Here is an 18,631-nt window from a genome sequence, read left to right as displayed (position 1 = left end):
CCTCCTCCGGGGAGATGAGAGAACCCCATAGGGAGCTGGGAGGAAAAGGAATCTTGGCAGTGGTGAAGACTCCCTTCAAAGGAGGAGGCCTAATGTGGTAGTGGATGAGAATTTGTGTTGTAGAATCAGAAAGACCTAGGTTAGAGCCACACCAGCTGTATGCCCTTGGACGGGTGACTTTACCTCTCTGACCCTCAGTCTCCTCTTCTGTACAATGAGGTTAAGAATAGACTTGACTGACACATTAATGAGAAGTTAAATGAGATATCTTAGTGCTGGGCTTTGCACATAAAGGCTCCATAAACACCAGCCGTCATTATGCCTTTTGAAAAAGAGCCCAAAGTGGCATTTGGAGTAAATTTTTTTTTTTATTTTGCTTCTGTGTATTTTTATAATTCCTCTATCATGACCCTGCTTTAGTTAAAGTAAGAAAAAGTTAACTGGAATAAAATTAAGTGGAAATGTCATCTACACACAGGGCTCTAACACAAGGTTTTACTTATTTATTTTTTTTCTTTCTTTTGTTATTATTTTTACCCTGGCTGTGCTAAGAGGATAACACACGGTTTTAGTCCAGGAAAAAGATAAGAGGATCTTATAGTCCAAACTACACACACCAATTTAATAGCTTAATAAACTGAGGCCCAAGAGGAAAGGTGATTTGGCCAAAGTCATACAACAAGTTAGTGGCAGAGCCAGGACAAGAGTGGTGGGCTGGGGGAATTGGAAGGAAAGTTTGAGGTCACTAGGTCAGCCTTTCCCAAGGTGAGGCAGAGGGAGTCTATTGTCAGATGTTTGAAAAATAGTGGATTAAAGAAAGCTGCACAAATTTCATTATCAGAGAACTTCTCAGAGTCCTTAACACAAGACAATGCCTTGGGCCCTCTAAGAAATGCCTACAGTGTGCGGGGCCCGACACACAGAGCCCCTTGAAAAACACTGACACCTCTTATTAAAGCCGTCCCTGACCCTAGACAGAGAAATCCCATATCTTAGATATATTTCTTTTTGTTTTTAAAAATAGTTTTCTAGATTTTTTTCATAGTTGTCTGTCAGTGTGCAAATTTTCTAGGTGCTTTAAATAGTATGCTTTTAAAAATTATACTACTGAATTGTTGCCGATATATAGGAAGATTGTTGATTTTTTTTCATAATCTCTTGTCTCCTTTTTTTTAAAAGTAGGAAATATTATGAACATGCAGAAAGGTATAAAGAATACTATTGTGAACATCAACATATGCATCATTCAGTTTTTCAAATCCTACTACATGGCCATGTTTCCTTTGGATTTTTTTTTTTTATTTTAATGAAAAATGAAACATTGTACTTAGAGGTGAAGCCCCCTGTTCCCCTCCCTGCCACCATCCTCAGAGGTGACCACTGTCAACATTTGGTGTTTATCATCACTAGACATGTTTTCATACTTTTACCATACACGGCTACATAAACAATATATAATATTATTTTGCATATCTGGGATATTTATTCTAGAGACAGGGTCTCACTCTGTCACCCAGGCTGGAGTACAGTGGCACTAACATAGGTCACTGCAGCCTCGACCTCCTGGGCTCAAGTGATCCTCTTGCTTCAGCCTCCCGAGTAGCTGGGACTACAGGCACGTGCCATGACACCTGGCTAATTTTTTTCTATTTTTTGTAGAGATGGGGTCTCACTATGTTGCCCAGGCTGGCCTCAAGTGATCCTCCCACTTTGACCTCCCAAAGTGGTAGGATTACAGGCGTGAGCCACAGTGTGCTTGTTCATATCCTTTATCCATTTTTCTATTGCATTGTTTACCTTTTCTTATCAATTTGTAGGAATTTTTTTAAGGGCTTGCAGAAACATATTTTATACATTTTTTTTTTTAAAAGTTTTCACTACATGCGCTGTGGTGGGGTCAGCACATCCATTCACTGAAATAAACCTGTTCTTTGTGTAGTGGGGGAATTATTTATTCTTGATACTAATCCTTTTTCAGTTATATTAGTGCAAATACCTTTGATCAGTCAGTAACTTGTATTTTCACTCTCTTTAGAGGGTCTTTTGTTGTACAGAGTTTACAATTTTAATGTAGTTGCATTTTGGTTAAATTACAAATAAAGCCATTAAATTTAATTATCTTTTTCTTTATGGTTTGCCCTTTTTGTATATTTTCTATAAAATTTTGCAGTGCCCTGAAGTCATAAAGATATTATCCTAAATATTTTCCATAAATTTTAAGGCTTTATTTTTCATATTTGGGTCTTTATTCTATAGGGATTGATTGATTCGGTCCACTTATTGAATAGGGCATACTTTCTTTTTTTTTCTGTCGCCGGGGCTAGAGGGCTAGAGTGCCGTGGCATCAGCCTAGCTTACAGCAACCTCAAACTCCTGGGCTCGAGTGATCCTCCTCCCTCAGCCTCCAGAGTAGCTGAGACTACAGGTGAGCACCACCACTCCTGGCTAATTTTTTCTATTTTTTAGTAGAAACAAGGTCCCCCTCTTGCTCAGGCTGGTCTCGAACTCCTGACCTCAAGCAACCCTCCTGCTCGGCCTCCCAGGATGCTAGGATTACCGGCGTGAGCCACCGAGCCTGGCCAGGACATCCTTTCTTGACTTGATGATATGCGGTGCCATCACTTTTGTCTCGCACTTTCAAATGTGTGTAGAGCTGTTTCTAGGCTCTCTATACTGTCTCGCTTATCTGTTTCCTCACTTAAACAATTTTAAAAAATGGTGAGTGAATCTACAATTATACCAAAATAAGGTTTAATTTTAAAAGAGCCAAAAAAGAAACAGTTGAAATTAATTTTAATAATATAATTTATTTAACCCAGTGTTTCTAAAATATCATTGCAACATCTAATTAATAAAAAATAATTAATGAGTTTTTTAATATTAAGTCTTCAAAATGCAATATGTATTCTACGTTTACAAGACTGACCACATTCCAAGTGCTCAGGAGCCCCATGTGGCTGCCGGCTGCCATCTTGGACAGCACAGCTATAGCTTTGCATATTGTCCAACACATGCTCCCCATTTTATAGTTGTTCTTTAAAATCAACCCATCTCCCAGCACTTTGGGAGGCTGTGGCAGGAGGATTGCTTGAGGTCAGGAGTTCGAGACCAGACTGGGCAACATAGTGAGACCTCGTCTCTAAAAAAATTTTTTAAAGAAAATTAGCTGGGTTTGGTGGTACACAGCAGTAGTTCCAGAACATACCTGCATGGTCACACCTAGCTTCAAGGAAGGCTTGAGATAAGTCTTTTGGGGGGGCAGCCAGGCACTCACATGAAAATTAGAGGGTCTATTACAAAAGAAAACAGGGAGACTACATAATATAGGACAACTTGCAGTTTCCCCCCTAGTGGGCAACCTTGTTTGATTCCTAACTATAAAGGGAATCCTACTTTGGCTAAGCACAGTAGCTCACGCCTATAATCCCAGCACTTTGGGAGGCAAAGGCAGGAGGATCACTTTGAGGCCAGGAGTTTGAGACCAACCTGGGTAACATAGCAAGACCTCATCTCTACAAAAAATAGAAAAATTAACCAAGTGTGGTGGCATGCGCCTGTAGTCCCAGCTACTCAGGAGGCTGAGGCAGGAGGATTGCTTGAGCCCAGGAGTTTAAGGCGCTGTGAGCTAGGCTGACGCCACGGCACCCTAGTCAAGGCAACAGAGCTGTCTCAAAAAAAAAAAAAATCAGTGAAGCTTTGGAAAGACAGTGTTCAGTCAAGTCAACTGAAGTTACGCTGCAGTAACAAAAAAAGGCTCCAAGTCTCAGTGAGTTAACGCAGCAGCTGTTTATTGCTCACTTACAGTCCATGTCCATCGAGGGTCGCCAGGGCCTCTCCTCACCATGGCGACTCCGCATCTACACTCGGTTCCACAACACCTGCAGCGCTGGCTCCGAAAGCTTCTGCCCAGCAGTGACACAGGTTGTTTTCTGCTCACATCTCATTGGCCAAAACAAGTCCCACGTAACTCCAAAGGAAGCAAGAACAGTGTGATCCTCCTATGGGCCTGAAAGGAGAGAAGCGGCATAGTTGAGAACAGCAGATACACTAAGAGTAAAGGGGCCTAAAAGATGGGTCTAGAAAAACGGGCTGCGTCACGACTCATTGGGTTTGTCTGACTTTGGCCACTGTGACCAAGCCCACCAAGTGGCCTTCAGCACCTGTCCTCCGAGATGGGAGGAGATGGTCTGACAACACTATTCTGATAAGCAGACATTTCTCCCAGGCAACAGCGCGGGATTCCTCTTGTTTGCTGCGGGAGGCAGGAGATGCTGCCGTTTCCTAAGTGGTTTCATCCGAACTCGGTGGTCAGTTTTTGTCTATTCCCTGAAGGGAGATGAGGCAATGTGGGCTTTGGCTGAGCTACGATTTGGTTCTGTCACTAGTTTTAAAAGATATCTGGGGAAGGGCATTGGAAAGGAAGGGAATTCAAGGGTAGGGTCCCAGCGAGCAGGGAGCCTGGCGCAGCGCTTGGTTATGTGGTTATCAGGCGGCTTCCTGGAGGAGGTTTCAAAGTGGGGTCTGAGGGCTCCCTGTGTCAGAAGCACCTGGAAGCTCATTAAGCATCGAGGCCTGGGCCCACTGCCGATCCTGGAGCCTAGAGACAGGGCCCCAGGCATTGGAATTTTTATTAATGGCTCTACAGGATTCCTGAGGACACTGAAATTTGAGACGCACTAAATTACCGAGAGAAAATTTCTTGTGCGTCTAGAGGTCTAGCATAGTGATTCTTGACTGGGGGTGATTTTAACCCGAAAGGAACATTTGTAGATGTTGGAGACATTTTTGGTTGTCACACCGTGGGAGTGGAGGAAGGTGCCCCTGGCATCTGCTGGGTAGAGGCCAGAGATGCTGCTAAGTGGCCTGCAACACTCGGACAGCCTCCCCACAGCAAAGGTCAAATTAACAGTTTGAACCCTTCTCAATGTAGGAGCACAGATGATGTTTAAATCTCTTTTTATTTTGCTTTCCAAAATTTCTACAATAATGCATGGAATCCTTTCCACTGAATACCTGCTATGTACTAAGCACTTCATGTATGTTGTTATCAGTTCCTCCTCAAAAACCTTTCAATCATTTATCCAGCAAATATCTATTAAGCACCTACTATGTCTTTAATCTTAAACTATTCAAGATGTGGGGTGTACCCTGGGGAATACAACAGACGAGGATCATCTCCTTCATGGGGGTTGAAGACATGGAAATAGATGATACACCAGTAACTAGTCACACGTGTAATTTCAAATTGTGATAAGTGTTAAGAAGAAATCACAGCTACAGGGACAGAAAATAAAAAGGTGAGCAGTGGGGAGAACCCACATAAACAGGAAGTAGAGTCCTCCCAGAGAAGGTGACAATTAAGTCACAATCTGAAGGATCCTTTTTGCCAGCCATGCAAAGAACCAATGAACCATATTCCTGGCAAAGGGGAAAGGATGTGCAAAGGCCCTGAGGTGGGAAAGAAAAACTGAAAGAAGGGCCAGGATGGTTGCTGCCAATAGGGATGGGGGCAGTGGAATGAAATGAGGTTGGAGGTGTGGGGATCTAGAAACAAGGTCTTGCACCGTCTCACCGTCTATGGCAGCTTTATGAGTTTTATTATAAATGCATAGGAAGTCACGAAAGTTGAAGTCGGGGAGGGATCTGATCCAATGTGTGTTTGTGCGAGATCACTCCCGGCCCCTGGGTGAAGAGTGGGTGGTAAAGCCAGAGTGGAAAAAGGAGAGAAGTGGGAAGACTTTTACAGACCTGGAGAGGATGGTGATGCGACCGGGTGGGGACGAACAGATGATGACAATTCTAGATACCGTCGGAAGTGGCAAGAACTGGATTCTCTGATGAGTTGGGGTGAGAGGGAGGGCGCGACGACAGTGACTAGCAGCGTTTGGGCTTGAATCACTGAGAGCAGTCGGGGGTGGAATATGACATGGAGATATTACTGTTGTTCTCTTTTAACAACTGAGGAAGGGGAAGTGAATCGTCCAGCTTCACCAGGCCAGTATGCGGACTCCAATTCAGGTGTGTCTAACCCAAAGATCATACTTTTCCCACTCCCCTGTACCCACACATTATTTTTTATAATGGGGGGAGTGATGTGTAATACTAGTAATATCATTATAAATGCCCCTAGATGCTAATGCGGGCTTCCACAGGGAACCCCTACAAGGCCTGGGACCGTCCTCAAAGTCGCCCGCACGTTGGGACAGGGTGTTGGGTACAGACGTTTTGCAGATAGTGGAATGGCAGCAAGGTGCCGGCCTTGGGAACTAGTTTTAAAATCCTGCATTCTGATTGGTGCAGTGGCCACCTGCTGGTGTGTGATTGGAGGGAAGCTCGCCGGAAACCCAACGAACTGTGATTGGTGATCTTGCCAGGCTGGCTTCTGCTGGATTTGGAAAGGCGTAGCCTGTCTGGGCCTGTGATTGGTGAGATTGTAGGGCGGCCTTCGCTGTGATTGGTGAAGCCCGTGCGGCTGTTTAAGTTTCTGAGCGCCAGTTCCTGCATCGGCCACTAGGAGGAGCCCGGGAAGCGCAAAGCTCGGCACTGTGGCACGTCTGGGCCGCCTCCTCCCGGACGCCCTCTGGCTCAGCGCGGTGCCAGTTCTGCTCTCCACAATGGGGCAGCCGCGGGACAGAAGTGGGGCGGGGAGTGTGTCAGGGCTCCCAGCTGCGGCCCGGGTGGCCACGCTTCTCTGCACAGCTCCTTTGGCCTCTTCCTCTGGCTCCCAGCCCCGCAGAGGACATTGGCTGACCCGAGGGGTGGAGCTGAGAGTTCTCGAAGGTTTGCGAAGGCCTGGGTCCAAGTTGCAAAATTGTGGAGCCTGTCAAGTGAGACTCAGCAGCCCCTCTCCTTGGCTGCGCTCTCTGCCCGCCGCCGCGGAGTCCTCAAGTTTAACAGCCTCCACCGTTTCCTTTAAGGTCGTTAAAGAGTTTTTCCCAGGTAGCATCTCATTGGAGCTTAGAACTGTCCCGTGCAGGTAAAGGCCACTAGCTCGGGAGACTGCCCCATCCAGAGAGGTCCCCTGCCCATCCCCAGGTGCCACCACACCGTGCTGTTCCTTGTCTTCGCTGCACGTGACCACTGTGTGTAATTTATTTCATTTTTTATTTATTTGCTTCTTGCTGTCTGTCTGCACCCAGCCTGCTGTGCAGGGAGGGAGTAGGGTTGCCGGGCACAATACAGAACACCTAGTTTCATGCGAATTTGAGGTAAACAGCACATTTTGAAAGTGTAAGCACATCCCATGCTTTATTTGGGACATAACTCATACTAAAAATATTATTCATTGTTTATCTGAACTTCGTATGTAACTGGGCATCCTGTGTTTTTATTTGCTAAGCTGCGACCCCGAGAAGGAGGCATCTCGCCTGTTGTGTTCAGGGCTGCATTTCCCGCGCCCACAGCGCAAGGTGAAGGTGCTGAGCAAACGCTCGCTCGCCCACCCATTCACCCAGCCTGTCCATGCGAAGTGCCAGCTGGGTCCTGGGACTATGGCAGTAAATGGAACACAGTCCAGTGGAGGAGGCAGACGGGTCACCACTAACCACCATCTGACTAAACTGTGATGACGTAAACCTTTGGGACATGTGAGGGGACAGAGGAGGAACCCCTAACCCTGCCCAGACCAGCAGGACTTGCCAGAAGAAGATGACCAAGATGGGGTTTGGAGAATGAGGGGCGAAGACAGAGGGGCGATAGCTCTCTGCTCCAGACAAGGAGAGGCCGTGGGGTTCTGGAAGCTGCGGGTGGCTGGGGAGGGCAGATGCGCCGTGTGGATGGGGCGGTCGGACAGAGGTGAGAAGGGCACGTTCACGTTCACTGGGCGTTCCTGTGAATGAGTCAGGCGCAAGAGCGAGGCCATGTTGGCATTATTGTGCCCATCATATAGGTGAGGAAACTGAGGCTTAGGGCAGTGAAATGCCTTGACCAGGTTTACAGTCTGAGAGGGAAAAGCCAAGCTTCAAACTCAGGTCTGGCAGACCCTGAAGCCTGCACCCTTCTAGAAAAGCTGCTGAGTGAAGGATTATAACCCCAGTGGGAGAAACTGAGGCTCAGCAAGGCAACAGGGCTCTCGCTGTGAGTGCCCAGTTCGGCAGAAGAACGCTGAGGCGGTGCACGGGGTGTGGTTTGTCCCACGCCCTCCAGAGAGACAACAGGAGAGCCGGGGCAGGACCCAGGGGTCCAGGCCACTGTGTCTCCCATTCCTATGAGGGTTGGGTCTCTGGGAGCCCCTTGCTGAGCCCTGTGGCTAATTCCTTGCCTGGGTCCTGGACAGGTCTGCGGTTTCCATGGAGACCACCTCCCACCATCCCTGAAATCTCATTGTGACCAGTATTAAGGGATTAACTCTGCCTGGCGGCGCTCGCAGGGTCTGGGGTGCCGGGGGGCAGCAGGAGCTCCCTCAAGGATGAAGAGGTTGGCCACTGTGCACCAGGAGGAGGATGTCAGACTGGGGCCAGGGCTTCCCCCAGGACCCACCAGGTATGGTCCTGACTCCACATCTGCCTGGAAGGAAGGATGGGGTGGCAGGAGAGAGACACAGAACCAAGGGGAGGGGTTCCAGATTTGGGAGCAGTGTGGAGGACTGGTCCCTGCAGTCCCCAACCCAGGAAGGCCAAGGGCCCTGAGGGGTGAATGACATTCTGATCAAAGCAGGATCCAGATACTCTCAACAAGGTGAGGGGATCCCCATAGAGTCTTTTAGGGGTACTCCAAGGCTGCCCAAAGACCAGCTATTTAATCTCCTTCATTTTGCAGTTGGGGAAACTGAGGCACCGAGAGGGAAAGTGACTTTCCCAAAGTCAGTGAGTCGGTGGACTGAAGCAGGTCAAGAATCCAGAGGGAACCCGGAGGTTGCCTGGGTAGCAAACATTTGGTTAAAATCTCATTGCCACTTCTGCCTCGAATTCCAAATCCTCCTCCCTGAGCTCAGGAATGGGGTGCCCTCAGTCTCCTCCTCTGGGGCCCGTCCCATCGGCCGTGCTTCCATCCCCTCCCTGCCTCTCCTGCTCCTCCTGACTCTGCCACCCGCACACCCTGAGGCTGGCAGAGAGGTCCAGGCAGGCTCCGCAGTGCGGGAGGGCATGGCCACCAGGCCCTGACTATTCCATGCAGGGGACAGCCCCTCTCTGGGTCCCTATCTGGATGACTTTGGACATTTTTGTTCCACACTTCAGGGGTTTGGGGGCCCAGCCACAGTGGGGACCCTGACAGCCCACCCTACTTCTTGCCCTAGGAAGGCCAGGTCTGCCCGGGAGAGATTTAGGCCAGGCTCCAAAGCTGTCTGGGCTGGGTTCCTGGAAGGCCACATCAATGCAGGGGGACAAACACTGGCTCTGGAGCCAGGTAGAGACAGTTCACATGCTATTGACTTAGCTCACTGAGAAAATGGTGTTTCCTGAGCCTCAGTTTCCTCACCCGTGATGGGGGACAAGAATCCCACCTTCCTCAAAGCTTGCTCTCAACATCTGTGGCAAAATCTGTGATGTCACATAAACAAAGCAAGGCACAGCACAGTGTCAGCGGCAGGGGTAGGATGTATGTTCTCATATGCCATTTGGTCTGGAGAAAGAACCCTTGGAAGATACATTGGAAAGCGAGAGAAGTGGTTCCCCACGGTGAAGGAGTCGGGGGAGAAGAGCAGACAGCAGACAGGGTAGAAGCAAGTCTTCTCTGTTTGTACCTTTTTTTTTCCAGACAGAGCCTCACTCTGTCACCTGGGTTAGAGTACCGGGGTGTCAGCCTACCTCACAGCAACCTCAAACTCCTGGGCTCAAGTGATCCTTCTGCCTCAGCCTCCTGGGTATCTGGGACTACAGGTGTGCACCACCGCACCCGGCTAATTTTTCTATTTTTAATAGAAATGGGGTCTCGCTCTTGCTCAGGCTCGTCTCGAATTTCTGAGCTCAAGCAGTCTTCCCGCCTTGGCCTCCCAGAGTGCTAGGATTACAGGCGTGAGCCATCACACCCAGCCTGTACCTTTTTGTATTTTGATTTTGTACCATGTAAATGTAGAAGCAATTCAAAACTAAATGGGGCCGGGCGCGGTGGCTCACGCCTGTAATCCTAGCACTCTGGGAGGCCGAGGTGGGCGGATCGTTTGAGCTCAGGAGTTCGAGACCAGCCTGAGCAAGAGCGAGACCCCACCTCTACTAAAAATAGAAAGAAATTATATGGACAGCTAAAAATATATATAGAAAAAATTAGCCGGGCATGGTGGCGCATGCCTGTAGTCCCAGCTACTCGGGAGGCTGAGACAGGAGGATCGCTTGAGCTCAGGAGTTTGAGGTTGCTGTGAGCTAGGCTGACGCCACGGCACTCACTCTAGCCTGGGCAACAGAGTGAGACTCTGTCTCAAAAAAAATAAAAAAATAAAAAAAATAAAAAAAATAACTAAATGGAACAATTTTAACAAATTAGGTAAAATATCAAATAATAATTACACACACCTCAGTAATATGACAGGTGTGCAGCCAAGATTGAAACCCCTGCACTAGGAACAGAGAAAGCCTGGCTCCGAGTCACAGAATCTTGACCTGGAAGGGCCCTTTGTTTTAAGTCAATCTCTTATTGCCAATAGCAGCAATAAAAGTCTTGCTACCAAGAATCAGGAGCTCTCTAAGTGCTGGACACAGTGCCAAGCACTGTCTGAACATCATCTCATTTCATCAGCATTTTGACTTCGTGAGGGAGTTATCATTCCCATTTTATGGATGGGGAAACTAAGTCTCACTGAAGCTTTGACTAGTAAGTTGCAGTGAGTTGTAGAACTTGGATGCACATCTAGGCCTTTCCGGCTTCAAATTTTGAGCCCTCCTACAGCTGCTTTCAATCTTGGCTGCACATCAGAATAATCTGGGAATTTTAAAAATACACTGGTGCCTGCCCTGTGGCCCCAAGACCAAGGATTTGATCGTTGGTCTGTGATGGGACCTGGCTATTTTTTAAAGGTCCCGGATGATTTTGTTTCACCATCAGGGTCGAATCTCTGCTTTGTGCTAGACAGAACTTCTCAAATGGGAAACCAAGTCCGGGTAGGGAAATGACCTTGCCCAAGGTCACACAGAACCAGAGCGGGGGCAGGGCTCCCAGAAGCTCACATGGAGCCTTTGTGCACATAAGAGAAAGGCACCCCACTCTGGGCCGACAAAGCTCTGTGGGCACATGGCTTGGCAGTTACGACAAAGGCTACATTTCCACCCCACTTGCCCTCTCGGCTAGAGAACTTTTGCGCAGTGAGCAACCTGCACAATTGTTTACAGTGACCCTGGCCTGAGTCTCAGGACTTCCAAACACTTCACCTTAGTGACCTCCAGGCAAATCCCTGGGGCCCCTCAAAACAAGGGTTCAGGGAGACCAAGGGTGGCTTCTGCGATGTGGGCTCATCCTTCACTCCCCGAACCAGAGTCTGAGCCAGACAAGGACTCCTCATGATCCTTAAGGCCCCACAAGGGCTGGGCAGGCCCCATCTAACTCCCAAGGTCACCCCTGCAGATAAAGTCAGGAACATCAACAGGAGGGAGGAACATAAACAAGAGGACAGCAACACACTCAGATGTCACAAGCCACCTGGCAGGAGGCAGCCTGAGGGGAGGACCCACCCACACAGGCCCAAGTCCTCCTGGCTTCCTTCCTAATCACTCTCCAGACCACACTCTGTACCCTACCTCCTGAGCCCCGCGGTCAGCATCTCCCACAGTGCCCAGCTCTCTGGGCACCTGTCTTTGGCACTCACCGTGTGGTAGCCCTGGAGTGGCCGGGGAGCCTCAGGTTAGGGGCTCAGACTCTGGAGCCAGACTGCTAAGGTTTGAATCCTCTTCTTATTGCTCATCAGCTGTGTGAGCTGGGGCATAGCGCTCAACCTCTCTGTGCCTCTGGTCTGTACAGTAGTGATAAAAGCATTACCTGCCTCCCAGAGTGGCTGTGAGGATCAATGAAGGAACACAAAGTCCCTAAAACAGCCGTAACACAGAGACTGTGTTGATCGAGGCACATGTTTTGCTCCATTTCATCCTCATGACAACACTCAGAGTTAGGTATCATTGTTCCCAATTTACAGGTGAAGAAACTGAGGCTCAGAGAGTTCGAGAGAGTCAGGGCCGGGCTCTGTGTCTTTCTCTCGGGCCTGATGCCCCCAGAGACAAGACATGGCTGAGATGGGTTATAATGCAGAGTCTCGACTGGTCACACTCCTCAGGGGGCCCACAGGACTCAAGGCGAGGTGAATGCCCCTGACTTGGGCCTTCTGGTGGCTTTCAGACACCTCTGTTTCCAGCCAGCCCTGGGAGAGAGGGGAGGGTGGCAGGGGAGGGCATTTGCAGAGACATCTTGTTCACAGATGTCCTTCAACATGTCCAGAGAGAGCCCTTTGTTCCCATCCAGGCTGGAGACCCTGACTACCTGGGGTGACCTTCTATCCTTGGACAAGTCACTTGTCCCCGACCTCCATCTCCCCATCTGTACAATGAGGGGATGAGGCCGGACCAGTGGTTTTCCAGCTCTCAAGTGAATATTAAGGAAGATCACATCTAAAAGGCAGTCTCTGTTGAGACAGGGTCTGTGGATACATGGGCTTGGCCCCTGGGAGCCTCAGAACCCACTTTGAAAAGCCCCAGCCCGCATCCTCCTAAAGGTTCTTCCGGCTCTGACACCGCAGGATTCTAGAACCCCGAGCTCAAAGCTGCTGCTTTGCATCCCTGTTTGGAGAGCTCTTCCCCAGCGGCTTTTATCTCTCTTTGGTAACAGAGCAAATTTGCTCAGGACCCGGTGCAGGGGAGCAAGCAGACTGTTGACTCTTGAGCAAAACCTGGCCTTTGGAGGGCGGCAGAGGAGGCCGCGGGATGTGCGCGGGGAGGCCAGTGGCCTCTTGCATAACCCGGGAGGCCTCCTGCCCACCCAGGCCTTTTCGGGGTTAGGGGTGAGGCAAACCGCAAACTCATGCCCAGTTAATTTTTTAAGGCAAAATCAACAGGCTCAGCAATGATTAGCAGGCAGGTAAGTTGGTCTTAATCGTGCCGAGGAGAGGGAGGGAGGAAGGAGGCCTGTAGAGGCCCAGGGATGGGGTCAGTTATCAGTTAACCACATGAATGTTGTCTCCTTCCAAACCCACTGGCCTTCAGCCCCCGAGCTCCCTCATCTTCCTCTCGGAAACACTCCCGTGGCAACCCAGTGGCCATCAGTCATTGAGTGAACCAACACACCACCGTCCACGGCGCTGCCGGGGCCCATGAGGGCTGGGATGAAGCAAAGGGTGCTCCTTGTTAAGATCAAGCTCACCCACTGCCACTGTGTGGCCTTGAGCAAGTCTCTTCCACACCCTGAGGCTCACTGAGGGACCCCAGGTCTACGGTTCAACCCGCACCTGCCGCCAGTGCCCTGGAGGCCTCACTGTCTCCATCCACGAAATGGGTGGATTAGCGGAGACATCCTTTCCAGCCTTGAACTTTTGTGGGGTCGTGATTTAATGAAGCCGCAGTGGCCTGCAGCCAGGGTGCAGAGGGTGGTAGGAGCAGCATTTCAGGAGCTCAAGGAGGAGCAAAGATGCCCCGACAGGGAGGGGGCCTACCTGATATCTGGTGTTGGTACCAGCAAGCGTCAGATCCCAGCTCCGGGAAGAAGCCAGTCCTCTCAGATGGGAGGCAGGGGTCCCTGTGGGGCGGATGGGGCGGCAGGGATGGCCCCCTACCTCCCGGACTGCTGCCAAAGGAAGCGGCGAGGCCGGGCCAGCCTCGGGCCCCGTGGCTGCCTGGACTGGAGTTTGGTCAGTGGTTGGGGACCTATATTGTGAGATAGTTAGGACTTTGTCCACAAACTGGAATTTGAAATTTCAAAGGGGCGAAACTGAAGGGCCCTACCCCAGAGTGGAGATGGCTCTTGGCTTCTTTCCCCCACGACTTTTGTTCTTTGTCTCGATAAGTCCCAGGTTTTCCCTGCACCACTTCCAGGTGCGGGGTGGGGGAGAAAAGATAGGAGATAGTGGGGTGGCGAGCAGCGGGTGGCTGGGCGTGTGGAGGATGCCCCTGAACGTGCCTGTGCCCAGGGACAGGGTCCTTCACTTCTCAGGTCCTTGAGCTCCTCAGCAGTCCTGCGATGGTGAAGCCACCGGCCCTCGTGCTGTGGGATTCTGGCATTCTCTCCAGGATTCCAGGAGTGAGGCAGCACGTAGAGGAGCACAGCCCTTGAGCTCTGAGTCAGACTCGGGTTCAAGTGATAGCCCCTCTGTTACGAGCTGTGTGACTTTGGGCCAGTCACTACACCTCTCTGAGCCTCAGCGTTATCGTTTATAAAGTAGGAATGACAATAGTCCCTACCTCTATGGGCAGATAATGTGAGAAGAGTGGAGGTTCTTAGCACCAGACTTGGCACAAAATTTCTCTTTAAACATTAGTCGTTATTACGATTTAAAAGAAAAATGATGTAGTCTGTAGAGGCAGCCCCTTCCCCACTGTGCACAGCAGAGGCATGAGACCCCTGCCTCCTTCTCAAGGTCCCCATTTCTCCATCTACAACATGAAGGACTCGGACCTCTCAGTGGGCTCTAAGGTCCTCTGTTGTCCCCTGGGAGCTGCTGCCTCTTGCGCTGAGGCCGGACAGCTCAAAAGTGAGGGTCAGAGAGAAAGAACAGCTGCCGGATCGATGGCCTCGAGGCCAGTGCTTGTTCCGGGCTGGGCATACCATGTCCAGGAGCTCTCCTGAGCAGCGGTCCTGACTGGCAGCGTATGTGGCCGCCCGCAGTCCCGGCATCAGTGGCCAGGGAGGAGAATCGCTGCTGTTGCCCTGTACGCCTACGCGTGGTCGTTTCACGCCTGCAAAGAGGGTATCAATCCTAGTTTTCTTACGCTGAAACTAAAGCTGGGAGAGGTAGAACCAGAGGCCACAGAGTTTGGTACATTGGCACTGCCTGGATTTTGGCCAGATCTGTCTGGCTTCGGGGTCTGTGGCTTACATCCCTACGTAGGGGTGGAGGGAAGGAGGGCTGAGAACCTTATAGTATTCTCTCACGTAATCTTCACAACAAACTGCAAATTAGGCCCATTTTACGGAAGGAGAAATTGAGGCTTCAAAATACTAACTTGCCCCGTGCAGCCAGCTGGCAATGGAGCCTGCTATAGCATGGCCTGGAATGCAAACAGCCACCGGTGTGCAGGCACCAGAGAGCAACTCCCACAGGCTAACACCTGTCCAGTCTGCACAAAGAAGCTTAATATTTTTATAAGCAGGGAAATAAAAACTAATACTTGTGACATTTGCTCTGCTACCTGCAGTATTTATCATGTGCTTATGTGGAGGCATCTAAGCACTGTCAGGTTAGTGTTCTTCCTCAATGCTCTTCCGCATTGGAGAGCATTCTGATGTTGCTTGCTTTCTTTCCAGTAGTTAAAAATTGTGTTTTTTTCCCTTGGAAGAAGGGAATGAAACTTTTTTATTGATACATAATAACTGGACATATTTATGGGGTGCATGTGATATTTTGATACACGCATACAATGTGTAATAATCCAATCAGAGTAATCAGGATATCCATCACCTCAAACACTTACCATTTCTTTGTGTTGGGAACATTTCAGATCTCTTCTAGCTATTCTGAAATTTATGATCAATTATTGTTAACTGTCGTCATCCTACTGTGCTGTCGGACACTAGAACTTACTCTTTCTAACTATTTTTGTGCCCATTAACCAACCTGTCTTCATCCCCTGAATGAAACTTTTAAGACCTCAAGATAATATACATTTAAAGCACCCTGATGTCTTGTTTTTTCCACCTCCTTCCCCTTTTCCCTCCTTGTATAACATGAAGAACGTTGTATTAACCTGATTTTTAAGGATCTTTGTGTATGTTATGTGTTAAGGTATCCTATCCCACTGAACGTTCCATGTTGCAGATCAAAGTCTACTTATTTCAGGGGCATGGGACCATGGCATCCTTAGCCATTGTTACAAAATACGTGGAATAGTAATTTAAAATGTAAAGTTGTGGCCAGGCATGGTGGCTCACACCTGTAATCCTAACACTCTGGGAGGCCGAGGCGGGAGGATCACTTGAGCTCAGGAGTTTGAGACCAGCCTGAGCAAGAGCAAGACAAAAAAATAGAGAAATTAGCTGGACATGGTGGCTCACACCTGTAGTCCCAGCTACTTGGGAGGCTGAGGCAGGAGGATCGCTTGAGCCCAGGCGTTTGCAGTTGCAGTGAGCTATGATGATGTCACTGTACTCTAGCCTGGGCGACACAGCCAGACTCTGTTTCCAAAAAAAAAAAAGGTAAAGTTTTAATGTAAATATGTTTAAAACGGAAACACAAGGGAAAAAGCCGTGAAATGTCTTGTGTCTTAAGTTCTCTGTATTTATGCAGCTGACTTGTCTGTTACTGAACTATGAATCCAAAGACTTGTTTCCAGCTACTTGTATCTGTAATCCGCAAGGATTCTGGGCAGCTGCCACCTCAGTCTCTTCCCTGGATTATCATAGTTTGGTTGAAATAAACTATACAGTAACAACGAACACAAAAAAGAAATAATAACTTGCCTGAGGTCACAGAGCCAGTAGATCTCATAGGTGGTGGGTCATTTATATGAGGGATATGTATCTAGAAGATATTGTTTGGAGTTGGCTAAGGCTGGGGTGAATCATGTATGTGATAAATTATGCAACGTAGAGTTGATGAGTGGATAGATTTACTTATGGGGTAGGTTGTGGTGGAACATGAATCTGGAATGTGCCTCATAGACAGTCATGCATGTTGTGCGTTTGGTAAGTCATGTATGTCATAGTTTTTGTACTTAACTTACTGTGTGCAGGGTGTACGCTTAGTAGTTCTTGTGCGTAACAGGTCACACATGTGGCATGGCATGGTTGACCCGAGTTGATTATAGACCTTATTTAATTGAATCTAATCTGTCATCTATAGAGAGGTGCATTGTTATTCTTGTTACCAGGTAAACTCTGACATGCTAATGATCACATTCCACTTTCAGAAACGCGGAAGTGTGCCTCCTTGGGTTGACGAGGCACCATTCATAAAGGCCATGGCTTGCTGGCTCGTACAGGGAGTACCTGTGCAGGGAATAGCCGCGCATGGCCTGTCACTGGAGCCAGACAGGTGGCAGGGACCTGGGTCGGCCCCCAGAGGCCCCTCCCAGAACCGCCCTCCACTTCTCTTCCGTGTTTGTCCCTGGTCAGATCTTCCTTCTCTGCTCAGCTCTGCACTGCTCCCAAGGCCAAGGGACCAGGGATTGGCTGTCCCTGTGGTGGGGGCACGACACAGGAGGAACCGCCGGGTTTTGAAGTCTCCTTCAGGCCCGTAACGAATGTTGAGGGCTTGGGAGGCCTCTCTCTTCTTCCCTCCCTCAGAATCCTGTCCTCACCAAAAAACAACTGGGCCAGAATCGCCTCCCTATTTTACAGATGGGGATATTGAGGCCCTGAGAAGAGAGGGGATGTCAACAAAGCCATCCGAATAGTGACAGAGCTAGTTCCTAAACCCAGGTCTCCTGACACCAAACCTAGCCTGTCTTCCCCTTCAGAACAGCTGCTCCCTGTCCCCTCCTTCCTCCCAGGACATAGCACTTCCCGGTTCTCGGCTCCAGGGGAGGGGTGGGGGCGAGGGTGGGGAATAAAGCTAAGCTGAGAGAAAGGGCTGCTAGGAGCTGGACCAGTGAGGAAAGGATGCCTCCTATGCCCCTAAACACACCTCGTCCCCTGATTTGCCCACTCAGTAATTCACCTGCCCATTCACTCATTCATTTACTCACTAATTCACTAATTCACGCACTCATTAACGCTCATTCACTCAACTCACACATTAATTCACTGTCTCTGATCCACCCACTCATCTTGGCTCTCACACTAATTTGCTCTTGCTCAGAGGTGTTACCAAGTCCCTCCGACCTGCCCCTCCAGCTGCAGCAGGGGGACAGGGTCTCAGGACCTTCTGCTCTGTCCTTGCTCTCTACCTTCCATGTGGTGACTTTACCTCCCCAGCTAGATCGGGAGCCCACGAAAGTGTCCGCACAAGAAGTCAGTGAGGGCTGGAGGGGCGAAAGGAACAGGGTGCGCCGTGAGCCAAAGACAGGCAGGTGCAGCTGCACAACTTCAGGGCCCAAGTCCAAAATGGAAACCATAGCCCCTTGTTCGAAAATCACGATGCATTTCAGGATAGCAACAGCAGAGCATTAAACCAAGCCCGGGGGCTTTCTAAGCGTGGGGCTCCATGTGACTGCACGGTGGTACACCCATGAAGCCCCCTCCGAAGGGAGGAGACGGGTGGAGAACAACAAGGGAGACAGAAACGGGGACACAAAATGGAGAGGGAGGAGGAGGAGGGGCGTTGGCTAGGCACTGCTTGGCGTTTTATTTATGCCATCGCAAATCACTATTCAAAGCACCCTTTGAGGTTGATTGTACATTTCACAGAGAAGGAAACTGAGGCTCAGAGAAGAGAATCATTTACCCAAAGTCACGATTAGTAGGCGGCAGGCGCCTGAATGTAAACCCAGGTCTGCGGGACTGGAAACCTTGTCTCCGCCTGTCCTGGGAGGGGGCGGGGTGTGCGGGACAGGAGAATGTGACAGGGAGATGGGAGATGGAGTCTGTCTGGGCCAGAGCAGCGGGGGGCTGTGAGGGCTGGTGGGTA

At 49.5% G+C, this 18,631-nt stretch overlaps 1 protein-coding gene across 2 annotated transcripts in view; it reads left to right on the top strand.

Annotated features, from left to right (window-relative positions):
- Positions 1-18,631, top strand: part of HNF4A (hepatocyte nuclear factor 4 alpha) — a 56,848-nt gene that overhangs the window by 12,216 nt on the left and 26,001 nt on the right. Inside the window, exon 2 of one of the 2 annotated variants that reach the window (XM_069496569.1) lies at positions 8,276-8,481. The exons of the other annotated variant lie outside the window; for it this stretch is intronic. Within the exon in view, the coding sequence (XP_069352670.1) occupies positions 8,442-8,481 (40 nt within the window). The 5' untranslated portion in view covers positions 8,276-8,441. The remainder of the gene's footprint in view (positions 1-8,275; positions 8,482-18,631) is intronic. 2 annotated transcript variants of the gene reach the window in all.

The sequence above is a fragment of the Eulemur rufifrons genome, chromosome 20 (genome assembly GCF_041146395.1).
Source record: "Eulemur rufifrons isolate Redbay chromosome 20, OSU_ERuf_1, whole genome shotgun sequence".
NCBI lineage: Eukaryota > Metazoa > Chordata > Mammalia > Primates > Lemuridae > Eulemur > Eulemur rufifrons.
The sequence above is the reverse complement of the archived record's forward strand: the minus strand, read 5'-3'. Positions and strand labels throughout refer to the sequence as shown.